Below are 21,810 nucleotides of genomic sequence, written 5' to 3' on the forward strand. Positions count from 1 at the left end.
ATCTATAGTGCTTATCTTCCTTATATTAGTTAGCTTGGACTGCCATAACAAAATACAATAGACTGGGTGGTTTAAGCAACAAAACTTTATTTTCTCAGTTCTGGAGACTCAGAGTCCGTGGTCAAGGTGCTGGGTAATTCCGTTTCTGGTGAGAGCTCTCTTCCTCACTGGCAGACAGCTGCCTTCTTGCTCTGGCCTCACATGGCCTTCCTGTAGAGCATGTGTTGTGCATTGCGGGGAGTGGATAGGAAGTGGGGGTGTCTCTCTTCCTATAAGGCTAACAGTCCTGTCAGATTAGGGTCCCATCCTTGTGATATCAGTTAGCCTTAATGACCTCCAAGAGGCCCCATCTCCAAGTGCAGCCACACTGGGGCCAGGGCTTCAGCATATGAATTCTGGGGGATATAGGTCAGTCCATAGCACTCCTTAGCTTTTTGTTTTCTGATTGACTACTTTAGGACCCTTGAGGTATTGTTTTTCTTGGTAGGGAGGCTGCTTTCTGACATTCCTTTCTTTACATTATTTTATAAACAATCAGATTATAATCTAGCACTGTGAATTAATTGTTCAAAGGAACAGAGTTTTGTTTTTTTTTTTTAATTTAAAAAAAAATTTTTGAGACAGGGTCTTGCTGTGTCACTCAGGCTGGAATACACTGGCATGAAAATGGCTCATTGCAGCCTGGACCTCCACAGTTCAAGGGATCCTCCCACCTCAGCCTCCCAAGTAGCTGAGACTACCTATGCTCAGCTCATTTTTTTTTTTTTTCAGACAGGGTCTTCGTCTGTCGCCCAGGCTGGAGTGCAGTGGCGCGATCTTGGCTCACTGCAACCTCCGCCTCCTGGGTTCAAGTGATTCTCCTGCCTCACCTCCCGAGTAGCTGGGATTACAGGCACGTACCACCACGCCTGGCTAGTTTTAGTAGAGACGGGTTTTCACCATGTTGGCCAGGCTGGTCTCGAACTCCTGACCTCAAGTGATCCGCCCACCTCGGCCTACTAAAGTGCTAGGCATGAGCCACTGTGCCTGGCTGCCCTGCTAAGTTTTAAAAGTTTCTGTGGAAATGAGGTTTCACTGTGTTGGCCAGACTGGTCTTTTTTTTTTTTTTTTTTTTTTGAGGCGGAGTCTCGCTCTGTTGCCCGGACTGGAGTGCAGTGGCCGGATCTCAGCTCACTGCAAGCTCTGCCTCCCGGGTTTATGCCATTCTCCTGCCTCAGCCTCCGGAGCAGCTGGGACTACAGGCGCCCGCCACCTCGCCCGGCTAGTTTTTGTATTTTTAGTAGAGACGGGGTTTCACCGTGTTAGCCAGGATGGTCTCGATCTCCTGACCTCGTGATCCGCCCGTCTCGGCCTCCCAAAGTGCTGGGATTACAGGCTTGAGCCACCGCGCCCGGCCAGACTGGTCTTAAACTCCTGTGATCTACCGGCCTTGGCCTCCCAAAGTGTTGGGATTACAGATGTTAGCCACCGTGCTCAGCTTCCCAGCTAAGTTTTAAAAATTTTTGTGGAGATGAGGTTTTGCTGTGTTGCCCAGGCTGGTCTTGAACTCCTGGCCTCAAATGATCCTCCTGTCTGGGCCTCCCAAAGTGCTAGGATTACAGGCATGAGCCACTGCACCTGGCCTCAGAGATTATGTTCTGTCAGTGTTTCAGTGTCTGGTAATTCTGTACAGTTTGGAGTTCATTCTTTAATTTTGTTATTTTCACATATACAGTTGTAAGCGACAGTGTTCAGCAGGGATCGGATAGCAAACCCATGAACCAGACTGTTTTTGTTTTTTAATTATGGTAAAGTATACATAACGTTACAGGTGTGAGCCACCGTGTCTGACCTGTGCCCCATTTTTTAAGGACCAAGGCAAGACTACCGTTTCCCAAAAGAGAATCAGCTTCCTGTGCCCTTCGCCCCTTGCTGCATTTGGGCAAGGAAAATCATTTGTCTGCAACCCCTTCATCATGTCTCTTTTGATTCCAAAAGCGTAAAAGGCTGGTTGGGTTTTCCCTCTTGCCTTGCTTTTCTAACAAGCGTGCACATTGGAAGTATTTTTCTGCCCGCATTTCGCTCTCTTCCCCACTTCCCCACAAACGTCCCCAGCCCCCAGACCTCCCTTGTCATCTCGGTTGCCAGGGTGCTCTCATGCTTGCTCAGGCAGAAGGGGGCCCTTGTTGGCATGGATTCAGCTGGAAGCAGAGGAAGAAAAGCCAGTCGGAAAAGAAAGAGTGCATCCCAGCCTGGGAACGGAAAACCAAAACAGGCTGTTTCCCCTCTGTCCCAGCCAAGAACCTAGTCACCTTGATCAAACCTGGCTAAGAGCATCCAGCCTGGGACCTGGTGGGTGGGGGAGGAGCTCAATCAGTGCCTTCATTCCACCCGGAGGGCCAGACCAAAGCGCCAGTGCCAGTCATAGTTGGTGGTTCTTAGTAAATGATTTGCTTCTTTAAATATAACTGCCTTTCCACATCTGGGGATGAGAAAGAAATGGGCTGTTGTTTTTGTTTGTTTTGATTAGGTAGTCATGTAAATTGTACATAATTTTAAAAGTGCCTTCATTGCCTCGGTCACTGTGTGCCCTTCCCAGAAATGACCAATTACAAGGCCCTGAGATAGTCTCTGCAATTACAAGCATATACTATACCTGTATATTTTTCTGAGACATGCCCATGTATGAATGGTAGTAATTAGGTTACCTTTGAATCCTGTGCTCTTTATAGTTTTACAATAAACGATTTTTCTTTCTTTTTTTTTTTTTTTAAAGAGACAGGGTCTCGTTCTGTTGCCCAGGCTGGAGTGCATTGGAGCAATCATAGCTCACTGTAGCCTCAAACTCTTGGGCTCAAGCATCCTCTCACCTCAGCCTCCCAAATAGCAATGACTACAGGTGTGCACCACCATGCCCGGCTAATTAAAAAAAAAGTTTTTTTTTTTTTGTAGAGATAGGGTCTTACTATGTTGCCTAGGCTGTTCTCAAACTCCTGGCCTCAAACGAACCTCCTGCTTTGGCCTTCCAAAGTGCTGGGATTGTAGGTGTAAGCCACCACGGCTGGCCAGAAATGATTTAGATTTGACCCACTCTGCAGTCCCTGAACTCCATCTTCCTCATATGGATTTAGAGAATGTTAATTCAAACATCAGGTGCTAACTTGAATTTTGAAGCCCATGGCCCTACAGAAAGACCTGGGAGAATGGTTTCTCCCTCCCTGCCTTATCTTCTCTTCCCTGAGTTACTAGTCTCTCCGAGAAATGGCATCTCCACCACCTGGTTGCCCCAGCCAGGAACTTGGAACTTATTCCTGACTCAGTCTCCATTTCCTTCTCTTGTACATTCAAACAGGTGATACAGGCCCATGGTCCTCCCCCTTGGTGTCTCTCAAGTTCACCCTCTCCTGGGCAGCCCCTCTGCTGTGGCCTCAGTTCAGGACCTTGAAATCCACACCCTCTGGATTATTGCAGTGGTTGCCAGCCCCTTCTCCCCACAGCAGCCAGAGGGATCTTTCTGAAATGTAAATCTGATCACGTTCCTGTCCTGCTTTGAATCTTTCAATGGCTTCCTGCTAACCCTGGGATAGATTCCAGCAGCTCCTTAACAAGACATCCAAGTTTGTCCTTGAGTTTCTCTCTTTAACTTTTATCTTTACTTGCTCCCTCCCCTGTTTTCTCATGCCTCTCTTTTCCTGCTGCTTGGATATATTCCTCTTTTCCTGCTGCTTGGATGTCTCCTGCCATCCTTTAAAATGCATGATAACCCCAAAAGTTAGTTTCCCTGCCTTAGGCATCCACACTAAGTGTCCTGTGCTGACCTCTGTCATCGTATTACATTGTCCATATCTGCTGGCCTGTGAATTCCTTCAGCCTTGGGACTGTATAATTTTTGTCCCTAGTTCCCTAGCAGGGTTTCATGAGCAAAGTATAATTCTGGTACAGTAGAATAAGCAAAGGAATTGCCTGTTTCATCTAAACTGTTGCATCTTTTGTAGTATTGGTATGAAGTTGCTTCACCTTTTCTAGTATTGTCATGAAGTTGTTCATAATATCCTCTTTTTATCCTTTTAATGTTCGTGGAGTCTGTAGTGATATCACATCTGCCATTCTCGATACCGGTAATCTTTTTTTCCTGTTCAGTCTGGCTAGAAGTTCAATTTTGTTGAACTTCTCAAAGAGCCAGAATTTTATTTCATTGACCTTCTTTCTCTTTTGTTTCTTTTTTGTCTTTTATTGATTTTTCACTTTAATCTTTATTCCCTTTCTTCTGCTTACTTTGGATTTTGTTTGCCCTTTATTTTTATTTTTATTTTTTTTTGGAGACAGGTTATCACTCTCTTACCTGGGCTGGAGTACAGCGGCACAATCATAGCTCACTTACAGCCTCAAACTCCTGGGCTCAAGCGATCCTCCTTGCCTCAGCTTCCCAAGTAGCTGGGACAGTACAGGTGCCTGCCACCAGCTAATTTTTGAAAAAAATTTTTAATAGAAATAAAGTCTTGCCATGTTGCTCAGTCCCAAGCTGGTCTTTTTCTAGCTTGTTAAGGTGGAAGCTGAGGTCCATTTGAGATTGTTCTTTTCTAGTATAGGCTTTTAGTTCCTTTAAGGTACCACATTAGTGGCATCCCACATATTTTGATATGTTGTGTTTTTATTTTCATTCAGTTCAAAATACTTTCTGATTTCTCATTTCATTTCTTCTTTGACCTGTGACTTATTTAGAAGTGTATTATTTAGTTTCTAAATATGTGGGGATTTAACAGATTTTCTGTTTGTGATTCCTAATTTATTTTATTTTATTTTTTTTGAGATAGAGTCTCACTGTGTTGTCCAAGCTGGGGTGCAGTGACGTGATCTTGGCTCACTGCAACAACCTCCACCTCCTGGGTTCAAGCGATTCTCCTGCCTTAGCCTCATGTGTAGCTGGGACTACAGGCACACACCACCACGCCCGGCTAATTTTTGTAGTAGAGATGAGGTTTCACCATGTTGGCTGGACTGGTCTTGAACGCCTGACCTCAAGGGATCTGCCCGCCTTGGCCCTCACAAAGTGCTGGGATTACAGGCATGAGCCACCGCACTCGGCCCGTGAATCCTAATTTAATTCCATCCCAGGTGATATACACAATATCACCTCATGTATGTATAGTCTCATTTGCTTTTCCTGGCCTGTGTGCAATTACCATGTTTTACTTTTATATATAAATCTCCACACTACACTATTACTGTGTTTTTGTTTAAAGATATTTAAATAATTTACATTTTATTTATTATTTTTTTAGAGACAAGGTCTCACTCTGTCACCTAGGCTGGAGTGCAGTGGTGCAATCACAGCTCACTGCAGTCTTGACATCCTGGGCTCGGGATTCTCCCACCTTGGCCTCCCAAAGTACTGAGATCCTGGGCATTAGCAACCACACCTGTCGAGATTTAAATAATTTTAAAGCCTTATGTATTTACCCATGTGTTTATCCTTTCTGGTACTTGTCATAGCTCTGCATAGATCTATTTTTGTATCTGGTATCATTTTCCTTCTGCCTGAAGGACTTCAAAAAAAATTTTATAGTGAAGATTTTCTGGTGATAAATTCTTTCAGCTTTTCTTTGTCTGACGGTCTTTATTTTGCCTTTTTTTTTTTTTTTTTTGAGACAGAGTCTTGCTCTGTTGCCAGGCTGGAGCTGGAGTGCAGTGGCGCGATCTCAGCTCACTGCAACCTCTGCCTCCCGGGTTCAAGCAATTCTTCTGCCTCAGCCTCCCAAGTAGCTGGGACTACAGGCGAGCACCACCATGCCCAGCTAATTGTTTTTTGTACTTTTAGTAGAGACGGGGTTTCACCATGTTGGCCAGAATGGTCTCTATCTCTCGACCTCGTGATCTGCCTGGCTTGGCCTCCCAAAGTGCTGGGATTACAGGCGTGAGCCACCACACCCGGCCTTGCCTTTGTTTTTGAAATATTTCACTGGGTTTAGAATTTCAGATTAATAGTTTTTTTTGTTCCCTTTCCCTTTCCGTTTCCATTTTATTTTTGAGATGGAGTTTTGCTCTGTTGCCCAAGCTGGGGTGCAGTGATGTGATCCCAGCTCACTGCAACCTCCACCTCCTGGGTTCAAACAATTCTCCTGCCTCAGCCTCCCGAGTAGCTAGGACTACAGGCGCCTGCCACCACGCCCAGCTAATTTTTGTAGTAGAGACGAGGTTTCACCATGTTGGCCAGGCTGGTCTTAACATCCTGACCTCAAGGGATCTGCCAACCTCGGCCTCGCAAAGTGCTGGGATTACAGGCGTGAGCCATCGCACCTGGCCTATGATTCCTAATTTAATTGCATCCCAGGTGATAGAATTAATGAGCTCCTTTAAAAATATTGCTCCACCGTCTTCTTGCTAGCATTGTTTTCTATGAGAAATCTCTGTTATCTTTATTTCAGTATATATAATGTGTATTTTTTTCTTTGGCTGCTCTTAAGATTTTCTTTTTATTACTGATTTTGAGCACTTTTAATATGATGTGCTTTGGTATATGTGGTCTTCTTCATGTTTCTTAAGCTCCAGGATCATTGAGCTTCTTGTATCTGTGGGTTTATAGTTTTCGTCAAAGTGGAAATTTTTTGGCCATTATTTCTTGACATATTTATTCACCTGCCCTCCTCCTTTGGGGACTCCAGTTACATGTATATAGGTTACTTGAAGTTATCCCACACCTCACTGCTGCTCTGCTGATGTTTAAAATTCTTTTTTCTCTCTGTATTTCATTTTGGATAGTTTTTATTGCTATTCAAGTTTACAAATCTTTTCATCAATGAAATGTCTGATCTGCTGTTAATCCGTGTAATAATTTTAATTTCTAGAAGCTCGATTTAGGTTTTTAAAAAAATTATCTTAGTCTATTTGTGTTGCTATTAAAGAAATACCAGAGGCAGGGATATGTATAAAGAAAAGAGGTTTATTTGGCTCACAGTTCTGCGGGCTGTACAAGAAGCATGGTGCCGGCCGGGCACAGTGGCTCAAGCCTGTAATCCCAGCACTTTGGGAGGCCGAGACGGGCGGATCACGAGGTCAGGAGATCGAGACCATCCTGGCTAACACGGTGAAACCCCGTCTCTACTAAAAAATACAAAAAATAGCCGGGCGAGGTGGCGGGCACCGGTAGTCCCAGCTACTTGGGAGGCTGAGGCAGGAGAATGGCATAAACCCAGGAGGCGGAGCTTGCAGTGAGCTGAGATCCGGCCACTGCACTCCAGCCTGGGCGACAGAGCGAGACTCCGTCTTAAAAAAACGAAACTAGGTGCCAGCATCTGCTGCTCTCGAGGACTCAGGCTGCATCCTCTCATGGTGGAAGGCGAAGGGGAGCTTATGTGTGCAGATCACACGGCAAGAAAGAGAGAGAGGAGGAGGTGCCAGGCTCTTTTTAACAACCAGCTCTTTCGAGAACTGACTAAGAACTCACTCACTCCTGGATAATGGCCTTAAGCCATTCCTGAGGGATCCGCCCCCATGACCCAGACGCCTCTCACTAGGCCCCACCTCCAACACTGGGGTTCAGATAGCAACATGAGACTTGGCGGGCCAAACAGTATCCAAACCATAGCAAATACCTTCCCTGTTTCTCCTTCGCTTTTTAAGCATATAGACTATAGTTATAACTATTTTAATCTCTTTGCTAATTTTGACATCTGTGTTAGTTTGGGTTACTTGCAATTTGTTGATTTTACTCTGCATCATGGGTGTTATTTACCCATTTCTTTGTATAAATTGTAGATTTTGATTAGATGTCAAATGTAAATTTTGCCTTGTTGGGTACTGAATATTCCCACAAATATTCTTTATGTTTTGGGGGCAGAATTTTTTGGTAACAGTTTGCCTTTGGGTCTAGGTGTAAGAATTATGAGACAGGCTCAGAGCAGTGTTTATCTAGTATGGGGCTAGTTAATCCCTACTATTAAGACAAGGCCCTCCTGAAGGCCCTTCAAGAAGAATTATGAGGCTTTTCCAGTCTAACTGAGGAAGAGGCAATGTGACTGGCCCCATGTGAGTACTTAATATTATTTATTCTCTGTCATCCTTTTGAGTGGTTCTTTCCATGGCCTTAGATAGCTTTTTCACACATGGGTGCTGATCAGTAGTCTGCTGAATACTTGAGGGGGACCCTCCATGGCTCTCTGGGGTTTTCTCTCTCCGTGCAACTCTCTCCTCAGATATTCTCATGAACTCCAAGCTGCATTGGTCTCCCCAGACACTCAGCTCTGTCTCATTAATTCAGGAAGTTGCTGGACTCTGTCTGGGTTTTCCTTGCCTGCACCTTGGCCTGGAAACTCTCAGCGATCAACTGGGTGTGACCGTAGGTTCAACTTACTTCCGAGCTCTCAAGGATCACTGTCCTTTTTTGCTTGATGTCCAGTGTCTCAATAACTGTTGATTCATTTCTCTTGGGCTAGGGATAAATCTAGTCCCTGCCATCCTATCTTGGCTAGAAGCAGAAGGAAGAGTCTGGATTTGAATCCTGACTCTGCTGGTTTGTTATTCACAAGCTTTGAGATAATCTCTCCAGGCCTCAAATCTCTTTGTAAAATTGGCTAGTAAGACGAATTCCTTATTGTCAGGATTAAATACAATAATAAAATACGAGGCTCAGAATAGGTGATACTTCATGTGAGAAAGGAAGAACTGGCTGGGCATGGTGGCTCACTTCTGTTATCCCAGCACTTTAGGAAGCCAAGGTGGATTGGATTGCTTGAGCTCAGGAGTTGGAGACCAGCCTGGGCTACAGCTATTTGGGAGGTTGAGGTGGGAGGATCACTTGAGCCTGGGAGGTGGAGGTTGCAGTGCACCGAGATTGTGCCACTGCACTCCAGCCTGGGCAATAGAGCAAGACCCTATCTCACAAAAACAAAAAACCAGAAGAACCCAGGATCAAGATTTTTAAGATTTGAGCTTCAACCATTAGGAATTGAGAAGAGGAAAGGATCTAGGAAAAACAAAACAAAACAAAACAAAACAAAACAAAAACTCAAGAAGGAATGGCCTCTGGGGCAAGGGAACCAGGCTAGGGGATCCCCCAAGGCTGACAGGAGAGAGGAATTTCAGAGAGAGGAGGGAGGCAGTGCCAGAACTTGTAAGGAGATGGAGGGTGAAGATGTCTGTTCACATTCTAACTATAGTTACCTTTGCTTCCTGAGTGACATTTGTGGCTCACATGGGATCTGAGTGCTGACTTCCTCTGCCCAGTTGAAGCAGCTTAATTCAGAGGCTAAAGGGAGTCTCTGATTTTTCTAACTCAGTTTGTGAAGCCAGTTAAAATAAGAAAGACTGCTTATTTCATTGGGCAGGAAAAACTTGATTATGTGAAGCAGTCGGGAATTGGAGCATGTGGATGTTAATTACATATTCTGGATCACGCAAGATGAAGCAGAAAGAGCCTTTTGTGTTTGTTTCAATCCTGTTATTGGAAATCTCAGAACTATATGGGTTCACCTATTGTTAGAGCTGGAGGAAGACCTGGAGAGAGCACCTAATCCACCCTTCTTGTGTCCTTGATGAGGAGTCTGAGGCACTAGGGAATGAGGGGACTTGCTCAGTGACATACTTTAGTCATGGCAGAGTTGGAACTAGAAGCCAGATTCAGGATCACAGGACACGTGTTGCAGGTTGTGTCTAGATACAGGTCTCCTGTTCGGGGCACCTGGCTTGGATTCCTCCTTGTCAAGTACCTTTACCTTTGTTACTTTGAGCACATTGTTGAACCTTTGTGACATCAGTCGCGGATCTTTAACTTGAATACACCCTTAACTGCCTGAAGGCAAGGGATTGTACCAGATAACTCCTAGCAGTTTCCTCTGGGTGTAAGATTAGTGTCAGATGTTACAGGGACTGTCGGTCAGGACATGTAAATGAGTAATGTGTCCAGGTAGAAGTTGGTGGGCAGTAGTGGGCTCTGAGATGGACTGGAAAGTATGTGTCCCTTCCGAAAGGGATGGCTGCTGCTCTGCTCTAGTGGATTGTTGCTAGGTGGCAGTGTGGGCTCAGTGTTGCCAGATACTCTATCTTTACAAGAGGAAGCCAAAATCTGGATTTTTACATGAAATATGTAATATTCAAATTTATGTATTAAGACACGACTTAATTAAGACATGGGACAAATGAAGACATATCTGTGGACTGCACGGGCGCTTAGTTTTAGCCTCTGATAGCAGTTCTGCAGCCTGGCTGGTGTATAGGAAAGAACTTTGGCCTTGGATTCCAGGGCACAGGCTGAATGACTATGGCCCTCACTAACCAGGGGGAGGTCACCTTCCTTCCCAGTGTCCTGGTTTCCCCACCCTGGCCCTGAGTTATCTTGATCACCAAGAGCTACTCCAGGGCTGCCTGCTGGGTCTAGGAAGTGAAACCCCTTCTCTTCCTGATCAGCTGCCCTTTGGGGAGCAGGAGGAGGCAGCCCAGATAGGCCTTGAACCATCCCTTTGGTGACCCTGACTGCCGTGGCCATTTCTCTCCTTCCTTATGGCCTGGGCCACGCCTGCTGACCCAGTCTGGAATAATCTGCGGCTCACTTTGGGTCTCTGCTACTTCCCTCCAGGTATAGTCACAGGGGAGGTCCTAGGCTCATTGCCCCTAATAATAAGCCTCTGACCCATTTTGTTTTAGGGTTCTAGCAATTCCAGTGTGGGTTGACACAGGAAAAAAGTGGGCAAGTGACAGACGTTCTTGTAGCTTTGGTCCCTGGGCCCTCCAGAATGTGGAGGGAAGGCCATATTAGGACCTGGGAAAAGATCTGGAAGCCATTATAGGGTGAGAGGACAGAGGGCACTGACGGGTAAAGAAATGGCGGGGTCACATTGGGTATTATGGAGTGCCCTTCCCTTCTCCCTGTCTCAGTGCTGTTAGGAGCACAAAGATGGAGGTTCCACCCTGGAGGAGCTTATGGTTTAGGGTAGACATGAGGGAAGAAGACATTTATTCTTTAAAACACAGAAAAACAGCAAACTTTCCAGCTATGTAGAGTCATCGACCTAAGTGTAGAGAGGATGATAATGGTTGGATTTTTATCCCATGTGCTTTTAACCAATTTAAAATCTACTAGAAAAAAAATTTTTTTTCCAGGTAGAGGTTTTTACTGCATACCCTCTGGACTGTCGCTAGTGGACAGTTTGTGGGCAGAACAGGCAGCCCACTGGATGCCCTCGGTGCCAGACTGTTGCTAGCTTGTGAGATCCATGGGGAGGGGAAGGCCTTCATGGCTTTCAGATCCCCAGGCTCAGGCAGAAGCAGGCCCAGTTGCCTGCTTGGTGCAGGGTAGATGCTCTTCTGCAGAGAAAGAACATGCCATTTGCAGATAGGCAGCTTGACTTTGATCCCAGGCTTGCCACTACCTAACTGTATGACTTGGGCAGGTGATAAACTCTTTGAGCCTCAATACCCTGATCTTTCAAGTGGGACAGTAACAGTATCTACCTCATAGATAGTTTGTCTGGAAGAACTAGTGAGCATGGATAGTATCAATTTTTCATTCCCATGAAAGCACCAATCATGGCACCCAGGAAACCTCTCATAAATGTTAGCTGTTGTTATATATTATCTTTTTCTCCACTATGCCATAATTATCTACTCTTTCCTAGACACACTGGGCTAGGAAAGGGGACAGGACACCACTGCATGGTGGCCGGCTCCTGTAATCCCAGCTCCTTGGGATGCTGAGGCAGGAGAATTACTTGAACCCGGGAGGCGGAGGTTGCAGTGAGCAGAGATCGCCCCCCTGCACTCTAGCCTGGGTGACAGTGTGAAACTCCATCTCAAAAAAAAAAAAAAAAAAAAAATGTGTGGGGGACGGGACAGGGACAGGAACATAGAGAGATCCCCAGAGACAATGTTGGACACAGGCAAGGAAAGAGAGGCAGCGGGGAAAGAGCAAGACAGAGAGAATGCTCACATTCAGCAAGTGTTTGCATAGTGACCGTCCTCGTCTGTCCTTAGGGTAGTGGTTTCACCCCCATCTTGCATCTGACAAACATGCTCAGAGATGTGAAATAACTTACCTGACAGCCACCTTCAGGGCTGGAATTCTGGCCTGGTCTACTGGTACCAAGCCTCATATTCTTTTCCCTTTGTGCCCCAGTGCTGGCCAGCATCAACCAAGGGCAGGGGTTGATGAAGCTGGCATTGACCAAATGGTCAGGTGGTTTTAAATTGGTTTCTCCCAAGCCGTGTTTTACAGATGTCGGTGTGTGTCTTGGTTTTTCTTGTCTTTCTCTTTCTTTTTTTGGTGAGCCAGTTAGGTGTCAGTGTTTTCTCCCTATCAAAATAGGATCTGGGAAGTCCAGCAGTAAATAATACCAGTGACCAACATTTACCTGTCATGCCCTGTGTCAGTTGCTTTATATATGTACTTCATTTTAATCCTCACAGTAACCCTATGAGGTGTGTGTTATTATCATGGGGGTTATTAGTGAGATTAAGTAATTTACTTGATGGTGGAGGTGAAACTTGAAGCTGGACAACTGGACTGCCTAAATGACCATTATAACTTGATGTGACCCAGCATTTCCTAAGGTTGTGTGACTGCAGAGTGTGTTTTATCATGCCTTTTACGGAACACACTTTGTATGTACCGTTTAAATGATTCAGAGCGTTTGATATTCTGTTAGGCCGTTAGTTGTGGGGCTTATTTCTTTCATCTTTGTCCCTTTCAAACAGATAAGGGGCTTCTTTCTTTCTGTCTAGAATTTTCCCTTGCAGTGAGTACTGTACTCCCTATGTGTTTGCTGATGAAGTCAGCAGGGCTTCAGACTCCTATTTCCTGGTCATACACAAGTACTTATTTTACCATCTCTAAATGGAGTGCATTAGCTCCAGGCCACGGAGAGCAAATTAGAGGAACAGGGAGATGTATCACAGAGAAGGAGGCTGCTCTGGAAAAAGCTGTCTGCACCTCTCGCCTGAACTCTCCAGCTGTGTGGGAATAAATACAGCAATGTCAGGGACAGCGTTCCAAGGCTTTTGCAGGATGATGAGGCCCTCATCCTGCAGGTGAGCCTGCAACACTGTCTCAGCAACAGTCGACACAAAACAGCCTCTGTCTGGGCTTCCAAAGTGCATTTTGTGCATTTTGGTTTCTGATAACTTTCTGTTTGCCCATGCTGTCCCAGGCACCCTCTCACCCAGGGTAGAGAAATGAGAGCCTAACCCTGCCCTGCCTTCTGAAACTGTAGGTGCATCAACAGCACTTACTAGGGGAAGGTACTGTTGAACTAGCCTGATTAGCACCTCTTTCCCATTCCTTTTCCCCCCTGCTGTCTGGGGACCTAGGAGAGCAAACCAGGTAGCTTTTTGGTTTTCATGTGTCAGCATGAGCTTTAAAATGGAGTTTATCAAGGGCAGGGTTTGGAAGCTGGATGAAAGAACATTAGGCAGACTGTTTTCCTTATAGCACAGGGAACTGCTGATTTATTTGTAGCAATTAAATTTGGAAACAACAGACTTGAGGTGGTGGAAAGAGTCCTGGGCTGGAGACCTGGGTTCTAGTCCTGGTTCTTCCTCTGACTCACTGCGGGGTCCTGGCAAACTGTGCCACCTGTTCTGGACATCATTTTTCTCAGTTATGTAATGAGGGGTTGGTCTTCATTATCTCCAAGAGCTCCTCAAGCTCCCTCTATTCTTGATGCCATGATTGTAACTCTTATTTATTCAAAGTTTGGTGGGATCTCTAATGCCATGTGGTGCAAGGATGGTCACTAATAACCATGTTTACGGGTGAATGGGTTTCTTTGACATTGGTCGTTAACTGTGTTGTTTTGACTTTGGGTCTTCCGAGCTCAGACGAGATCGGGCATATTCAGGGTGGTATGGCCGTAGACTTAACTTTGGGTCTTTTCTTGCCCATACTCACGGGGCAGATGACACATCACAGATGGCGCACCCATCACTTGCTCTGTCCAGCAAAGCAACCAATGGCTTGAGGGCCAGGCATGCTTCTCCTGGCTAAGGGCACCCTGAATATCTGAGTTTATTCACTGGCAGAATGAACCAGGGGGCTCTATCTGAGTGATTGCTGGCAGGCAGAGTGGGGCTCCCTTAGCCCTGCTCGGCTCCCCGCCTGCTGGTAGTCCTACTGGGACCAGGCTGCTGCGGGTTCTTCAGAACGCCCACTTAGGCTGGAGTCCTGGTGTTGCATTTGTGTGTAGGTGTCCTCAGGAGTGTGTTCATTTGCTTTGTCGTTCACACTGAGAGTGGGAAAGCAGCAGCCCTTTTCCCTCCCAGCCCCGTACCTTCTGTTAGATGACTTCAAATGTAGACCCTGGGGTCTTCGAAAGGACTGTAGACACTGCCGTTCATTTAGTGAGAGCATATTATTGGTCCGTCCTTCCCTCCATGCTTGAATTTCTCTATACTAGTAATGAGTGTATAGTTATGACTTCTTGGCATCTATTGAGATGCCCTGGGCTATTTGCCCCTATACTGAACACCCCTAGGTCTGGGACAGACAAACTTGCCCTCCTCAGCAGCTTTTCGGAGAAGTGGTGTTTGACTAGGAGAAAGGAGCATCCTGTCTGGTTGTATGGAACTGATGTGTTCTCCAGAAATGGTTTCCGTAATCTGTGACTGTTGCCTCGCAGGAAGGTTTTCCATCCTGGGCAAACGTCTTTTTGACTGGTCTCTGCTTCTTAGGGTATCTGTTCTGTATCTTTCCTCTAAATAGCTGTTTGGAGGGTCTAATGAAGCAACTGTCTGGAGACCAATGTTTATTTCAACATGGTTGGAGCTGCTTTTGCTTCAGCTTTCAGAGCCAATAAAGCTGGTTATTAGATTCTGTAATTGCTGCTGTAATTACTCTCTTGGAACTGGCAAAGGCATAATTAAATATGGAGATTCCAAGGACTGTTTTTTTTCCCATCTAAAAGCAACCTCTTAAACTTCTATTGACCTGGGTTAGATTTCAATTGTTAAAGCCATTGTGTTTATAAATGACGCTGGGGGTTCTCTGGCAGAAAATGGGTTTCTTTAGACACCTCTTTTTTGAATATTTGATTTAGATGAACAGCTTCTTTAACTCAGTACTTGTTTTTAAATCTAACCATCAGGAATCTGGAGAAGTTAAGGCAAGACATTAAGAACCAGTATATATTTAATATTTATGAAAACACTGGGTTGGTTACAGATAGAAAGTTTCTGTGGTCAGAAATAAGGTTGGCATGGAGGAAGTTTTACTAAGTGTAATAGTATTCAAGAAGAATGGTATTTTACTTGTGGAAGCACTCTAATACCTCTGAGCCTTTAGTTTGCCCTGTTACACCTCACCACCGATGCCACACATTTGTAAGATACAGGAGGTGGTTCAAGTGCTGTGAATATTTGTCTACGTCTGTTTCTGCAGCCCAGATGCTGACCCCATGTCTATTTTCAAGGTTACTTTACTCATGAAGCATGTTTGGGGGTTTCTGTGGGGGAAAATGAATAATGTAGCCTTTCCCTTTGGAGTTCTCCACTAGCTGAGAACACAGACAGCAGATAGATCTAGATAAGAAAAATCAACATCCTGGAGAGTTCACTGCTTAGAGTGGGAGAGGCTGTGTGAACCCTGCAGGCAGGAAGGGGAGTCCTGGGGATATTCCCCAGGACTGTCCCTCATACTGTTTGCTCAGGTCCTATCCCCAGTATGAGATAGCACACCTTACAGCCAGGTGCTTGCGGGAAGTCCCTGTTTGTGGGCCAGGAGGAATGCAGTGGAAGGATGCTGCCAAATGATTGTTCTAGCCTGTGTTTCAGTCAGACGTCAATTCTCTGGGTCAGAGGTGCACGGGAGATAAAATATGGGTGGATCCCCCAGAAGAACCCTGGGTAGAATACATGAAAACCTTGTAAGACAAATGAAATTGGAGGTTCAATTTAGTAGATACTAAGCACTTACTGTGTATCAGTTATTTTGCTGGATTGCTGATCTGCAAACATGAATAATATCTGCATTATTTCATTCGGGGTGGGGATGGGCTGTTGGTTTCCTCCCTGGTATATTTGGGTATTTGCTTCCAGATCATTTATTGTTTGGGAGATTTTGGAAGTGGGAGGTGGAAGTCAGAGGAAGTTAGGATTGGCATACAAGGAGTCACTGCCAATGGAAAATGTATTGGAGAAAAAGCAGTTCTAAATCTAAGATGTTAATAGGGAAGTAACTTTGGTTTTAAATATAAGAATGTAGCTGACTGTATAAAATCAGTTTCATAAGCATTTTACCAAGCTCCTGCTATACTCAGGACACTGAAAAGCAAGGCAGCTCTGTCAAAGAGTGTTTGCTCTTATGAACGGTCTCAGAGTCACTTGCTGTTGTTCTGAGTCCGTGAGGAAGAGCATAGAGCTGGGAGTTACACAGACTACTCCCCTCCTCACTTGGCAGCAGGATGACTTGGGTGAGCTGCATCACCTTTCTGATCCCCAGTCTCCTTGTTCATTTGGGATCTCTGGATGATTAAATGAAATAGGAGGCCGACGAGACTGCCGTTGCTTGTTCACCATCACGCAGCAGGCTCTAGGAAGGCCTTGGTGAATCTTTTTTTTTTTCCCCCCACCGAGATGGAGTCTTGCTCTGTTGCCCAGGCTAGAATTCAGTAGCACAGTCCCGGCTCACTGCAGCCTCCGCCTCCTGGATTCAAGAAATTATCCTGCCTCAGCCTCCCGAGTAACTGGGACTACAGTTGTGCGCCACCATGTCCAGCTAATTTTTGTATTTTTAGTAGAGATGGGGTTTCACCATGGTGGCCAGGCTGGTCTTGAACTCCTGACCTCAGGTGATCCACCCACCTTCGGCCTCCCAAAGTGGTGGGATTACAGGCATGAGCCAGTGCGCCCGTTCTGGAAGGCCTTGGTGAATCTTGAATGATGGACAGGGCTGTGGGTGATGGAGCTGACTGGAGGGGACTTGGGAAGGGGGCACCTGTGGGCCATTGGTACTTGATCTTGGAAGGATTCACAGTCACTTGGTGATTAGAGTATGTCTAGGGTATGGCTTTTGTGGAAAAGGAACACAACACCAAGGAAGTCACAGGAAGCAGGCCAGCCATCCCAGCCCTGGGGCACTTATAGGACTCCCCCAGGACCTCTTCCCTCTGACATTACTCATGGGAAAGGCGGTTCTGTAGACCTTGTGCTAGGACTCCCAGGTCTTGGGCTTGCGGAGAGAATTCTAACGGCTTGCCTCTGCGGGACCCCGCAGGCCATATTAAACCATATGGTAAAGGGAGCTACTGAGGATTTTTCAGCAAAGGAATGGTTGGATTTGCATTCCCTGTTCTGTGTTCTCATGGTCACCATGTCACTCCCTGCAGGACTGGACGATCCCTCCAGGGCAGTATCCTACCTTTTTCATTAAGTGGGGGACATAACATAGTGGCAGGGCAGGGACATTGGGGTTCCACACCTGGTTTAAGTCCCCTCTCTGCCTGGGCTGTCACAGGACATCTGTGAACCTCAGTTTCCTCATCAGCTAAAAGGGGTGGTCATTCTAACCTTAAAGGGTTGCTGTTTTGAGGCCCTTATGAAGTGAGCATGACTTATGCTACCGGAAGGTGAGAGAGAAGGGTCTCGAGGATCCCCTGGTGTGACTGCAGGATGGGTTTCTTGAAGTCTTGGGCCATTCCGGCCTACATCAGAATCAAGGGAGATTACGGATTGAGTGACTTCTCAGATTTAATGAGGCACATTTCATTGTTTTAGGTGTTTTACGAGTTCTCTTTATGTGCGTATGTATGTATTTTGGTCAGCATTCGTTGGAAAGACTGGCTGGGAGAATTTTTCTGCTGCTTTTGGAGGAACTGTGTGCTATACGAAGGCCAAGCTGTTTTCCCTTGGCAAATGGTTCTTAGGACGGAATCCCACGCCAGCAGGGGGTGTGAGTAGAAGGAGCATGGGACCTATTCATGTGACATATGGAGAAACCACAGCCCCATGGGGGAGGGGGTTTTGACCTCCAGTCTGCAGAGATGGCCGTGGTCCAGAACTCCAGGACATGGGGGAGTGCTGAGTGCATGTGTGTGTGAGGCTAGTGCTCCCGACCCAGCCCACTCCAGCTCAGCCATTTCTTCTGACGGAGTCTGTGCTAAGCCTCCTTCCTGGCTTTTGATGCCCATTGCAGGGGAGCAAAAAATAGCTTCCCTTCTAGGTTCTTTGGCTGGGCTACAAACTAAATTGATATAAGACAGATTAACAAGAGAAAAACCATATTTAGTCACATATGTACATGTGGAAATCCCACAAAATATGAGACTTGAAGAAGAGTCAGATGCTTGAAGCTTATATAGTATCCTGAGCTACAGAAAAGAATAGGGGCTTGGGGGTTGTTGTGGGGGACACAGCTTACGGGAGGGTGAGGGAAGAATTACTGTATGGTGAAGGCTTGGAGGTTGTTGAAGGGGGACACAGCTTACAAGAATTACTGTATGGTGAGTAAAGGATGTGTTGTTATGCAGATAGAAGGTCTCTTAGATAATGAAAGTTTTCGGAGCAGCCCTCTTCCTGACACAGATACTTTTAGTAATGTAGATTTTCTTCCTAGATGTATTTTTTTTTTTTTTTAAACAAAAGGACAGCTTTTTGAGCTACTCTAGTTTCTTAGAATAACCAGCTCAAAATATGCCAAAGAAATATATTTTGGGGGTGGTATATTCTGGTCTCCTACAGTCATATTTTGGGGTGGTGTGTCCTGACCCCTAACGTCATCTAAGATGTATGCTAAAGATATTTTTCAGTGTGAAGAGTGGAACTGAGACTGTGAGGGGGAAGGAAATCTGGGTTTCAAGTTGGGAGATGTGGTTTTGGTCCCAGTTCTGCCACAGATTCACCTTGGTCAAATTGCTTGCCGTGACTGGACCTTAACATGAGATGATCTCCACAGTCTCAGCATGCTAGGAGGCTAAGGTAGATGATGCCACTGACCCAACTAAATGGCCAGACTCTAGGTTTGGCCGTGGCAGGGAGTTCTGTCTGCCTTTTAGTTTAGTCGTGTTTTCGATGATGGAGGATGCTGTAGTAGCCATCTTCAGGCATGGGGCTTTTTGCTTTTGAATACATTTCCAGAAGGAAATCACTGGGTCAGAGGGTAAAAACATCATTGTGGTTGTTGCTGTGTGTTGCCATGTTACTTTTCGGAAGCATCGTAACAATTTACAGGGTTGTTGGCTATGAGTGAAATAGCATTTTTAACCCAAACGGATCTAGTATTTGGTATAGTCATTATATTTATGATTTCTGTAATTTAGTTGGCATAAAATGATACTTTAAAGTTGCTTTATAATAATGAGAACTGCTTTTTTTGAGGGGCATACACACTGATGAATGTGCCAGTTGTTTACATACAGTACGTCATTTGCTGCTCACACTGACACCATCTGGGAAGCCAAGTAGCTCACCTGAGTCTGTGAGCTGGACTTTGACCCTAAAGGAGTTTGACCCCACAGCATCCTTTTCTTGGGGTGGCTGTCCATGCTTTAATTTGTGTGTGTGCGTGGTTACCCGAGGGTTGAACTTTGGCTTGTGTGCTTGTTTACTGGCCGTGTTTTGAGGTATGTGAATTTTATGTTTTTGTAGAAAATTGAACGTGCTCTTTGTGTAGAATTTATGAACCCTCTGCTATAGTGGAAGCAACAACAGAGGTGCTTCCAGTAGAGTTGGGGAAAGAACGCAGTGAACACTAGGACCTCGCCCTGTGCCTGGGCTCTCTAAAACCCTGTTTTCTCCCCAACGCAGCGGCCCTCCAGGCACTGAAGCGTAAGAAGAGGTATGAGAAGCAGCTGGCGCAGATCGATGGCACATTATCAACCATCGAGTTCCAGCGGGAGGCCCTGGAGAATGCCAACACCAACACCGAGGTGCTCAAGAACATGGGCTATGCCGCCAAGGCCATGAAGGCGGCCCATGACAACATGTACGTGTCCACCCGCCCCTGCGCCACAGGGCAGTGCCAGTCCCGGAATGCCTCGTACCCAGGCCATGGCCTTAGGCAGACAGATCCCTTGACTTACCTATTCGAGCACCTGAGTTTGTTTGAATTCTCATTCTTTTTTGGAACTCCGAAAATGGATGATGTGCCTTTGGAAGCAGATCTCATGGCATGCAAAAATACCTTCTGAGTAATTCAGGGTTATTGTGATGAGCATAGTTTCAAGCTGGAAAGGCCTTTAGAAGGTCCTGTTGTCCAGACCTGTGAATGTGAAGGTGGAGAAGCTGTGTCCCAGAGAGGGAAGCTGATTTGCTCTGTGTGACATGGGAGCTTGGATAGAACTGGGGTTAGAATCGGTGCCCATGATTTTTCCCTGATGCTGTCAGGGGCCCTGAAATGTGTGGTTCATCCAAGAGCTTTGGATCTCTCTGTTCCTGTGTCTGCTTTTGATGGCGTTTTCTGTCCCCTCCCTTGCTCTCCAGCTGTAGCTGTCTTACTGACAGTGATCTTGCCCTCAGCACTCCTTCTTCCCCTATATGGCTACTTCTCATGGCAGTGGCCTAAGAAACTAGATAACTTGTTATCTAGTTTCAGTTTGTTACAGTTGTAACTAGCCTGTTACAGTTGTAACTAGCCAAGGTAAAGGCCAAGGTAAGGAGGCTCCAAATGAAGACCTCTCTCATGAATAAAACTGCATTTGGCCTGGGCGAGGTGGCTCACGCTCGTAATTCCAGCACTTTGGGAGGCTAAGGCAGGCAGGTCACCTGAGGTCAGGAGTTCGAGACCAGCCTGGCCAACATGGTTGAAACCCCATCTCTACTAAAAATACAAAAATTAGCTAGATATCGTGGCATGCGCCTGTAATCCGAGCTACTAGAGGCTGAGGCAGGAGAATTGTTTGAACCCAAGAAGCGGAAGTTGCAGTGAGCCAAAATTGTGCCCCCCCTGCACTCCAACCTGGGTGACAGAGTGAGACTCCATCTCAATTAAAAATAAATAAATAAATAAAAATAAAAAATCTGCATTTGTTGTAGTGCTTAGATTTGGCAGCATATATTTGGGGGTGCCAGGAGCCTTTTTTGCTTCCTTTTGGGTACTCAGCTGTCCAATGGGTGGGGAAAATGCACCCTAAGGGCTTGCCATCTATTTTTGTAAATAAAGTTTTATTATTATTTGAGACAGGGTCTTGCTGTGTCCCGTCACCTGGGCTGGAATACTGTGGCCCGATCCTAGCTCACTGCACTCTCAAAATCCTGGGCTCAAGCCATTCTCCCACTTCAGCCTCCTGAGTAGCTAGGACTACAGGTGTGTGACATCATGCCTGGCTAATTTTAAAAATTTTTTGTAGGGATGGAGTCTCACTGTGTTGCCCAGACTGGTCTCGAACTCCTGGCCTCAAGTGATCCTCTCTCCTGGGCCTCTCAAAGTTTTGGGATTACAGGTGTGAGTCACTGTGCCTGGCCTTAAAAGTTTTATTGAAATACAGTCATGCTCCTTAATTTACATATTGTCTGTGGCAGCTTTTGTGCTACACAGCAGGGTTAAGTATTTGCAGTAGAGACTGTCTGGCCATAAATTCTAAAGTATTTACTATCTGGTCCTTTGCAGAAAAAGCTTGCTGATTTTGCTGTAGGAATATGAGGTTGCAGGAGAAGTAGCAAGAGCCTTCAAATAAGTGAGGTTTTGTCTGAGGGTAGATGTTCATTGGACTGAGCTGCTTGAATGAGAACCATATATGCCTCATTTCTGTGTTCTCCTAAAAACCTAGCAGAGTGCAGCTCATTAAATACTGTGCAAATGTTGACATATATATGCATATATTGGCTTGAGTAAATATAGGTTTATATGATTGTCAGTGTGTAGAAGAAAATTCTGCATATTTTCAGAATTTGCCTTTCCTCTGGGGTCCTAGAGGA

General features: G+C 45.7%; 1 protein-coding gene across 1 annotated transcript in view; it reads left to right on the top strand.

Moving 5' to 3' along the window:
- Nucleotides 1-21,810, top strand: part of CHMP4B (charged multivesicular body protein 4B) — a 44,019-nt gene that overhangs the window by 18,365 nt on the left and 3,844 nt on the right. Inside the window, exon 2 of the mRNA XM_023220448.1 lies at nt 19,702-19,879. Within this exon, the coding sequence (XP_023076216.1) occupies nt 19,702-19,879 (178 nt within the window). The remainder of the gene's footprint in view (nt 1-19,701; nt 19,880-21,810) is intronic.

This window comes from Piliocolobus tephrosceles, chromosome 20 (assembly GCF_002776525.5).
Source record: "Piliocolobus tephrosceles isolate RC106 chromosome 20, ASM277652v3, whole genome shotgun sequence".
NCBI classification, from domain to species: Eukaryota; Metazoa; Chordata; class Mammalia; order Primates; family Cercopithecidae; genus Piliocolobus; species Piliocolobus tephrosceles.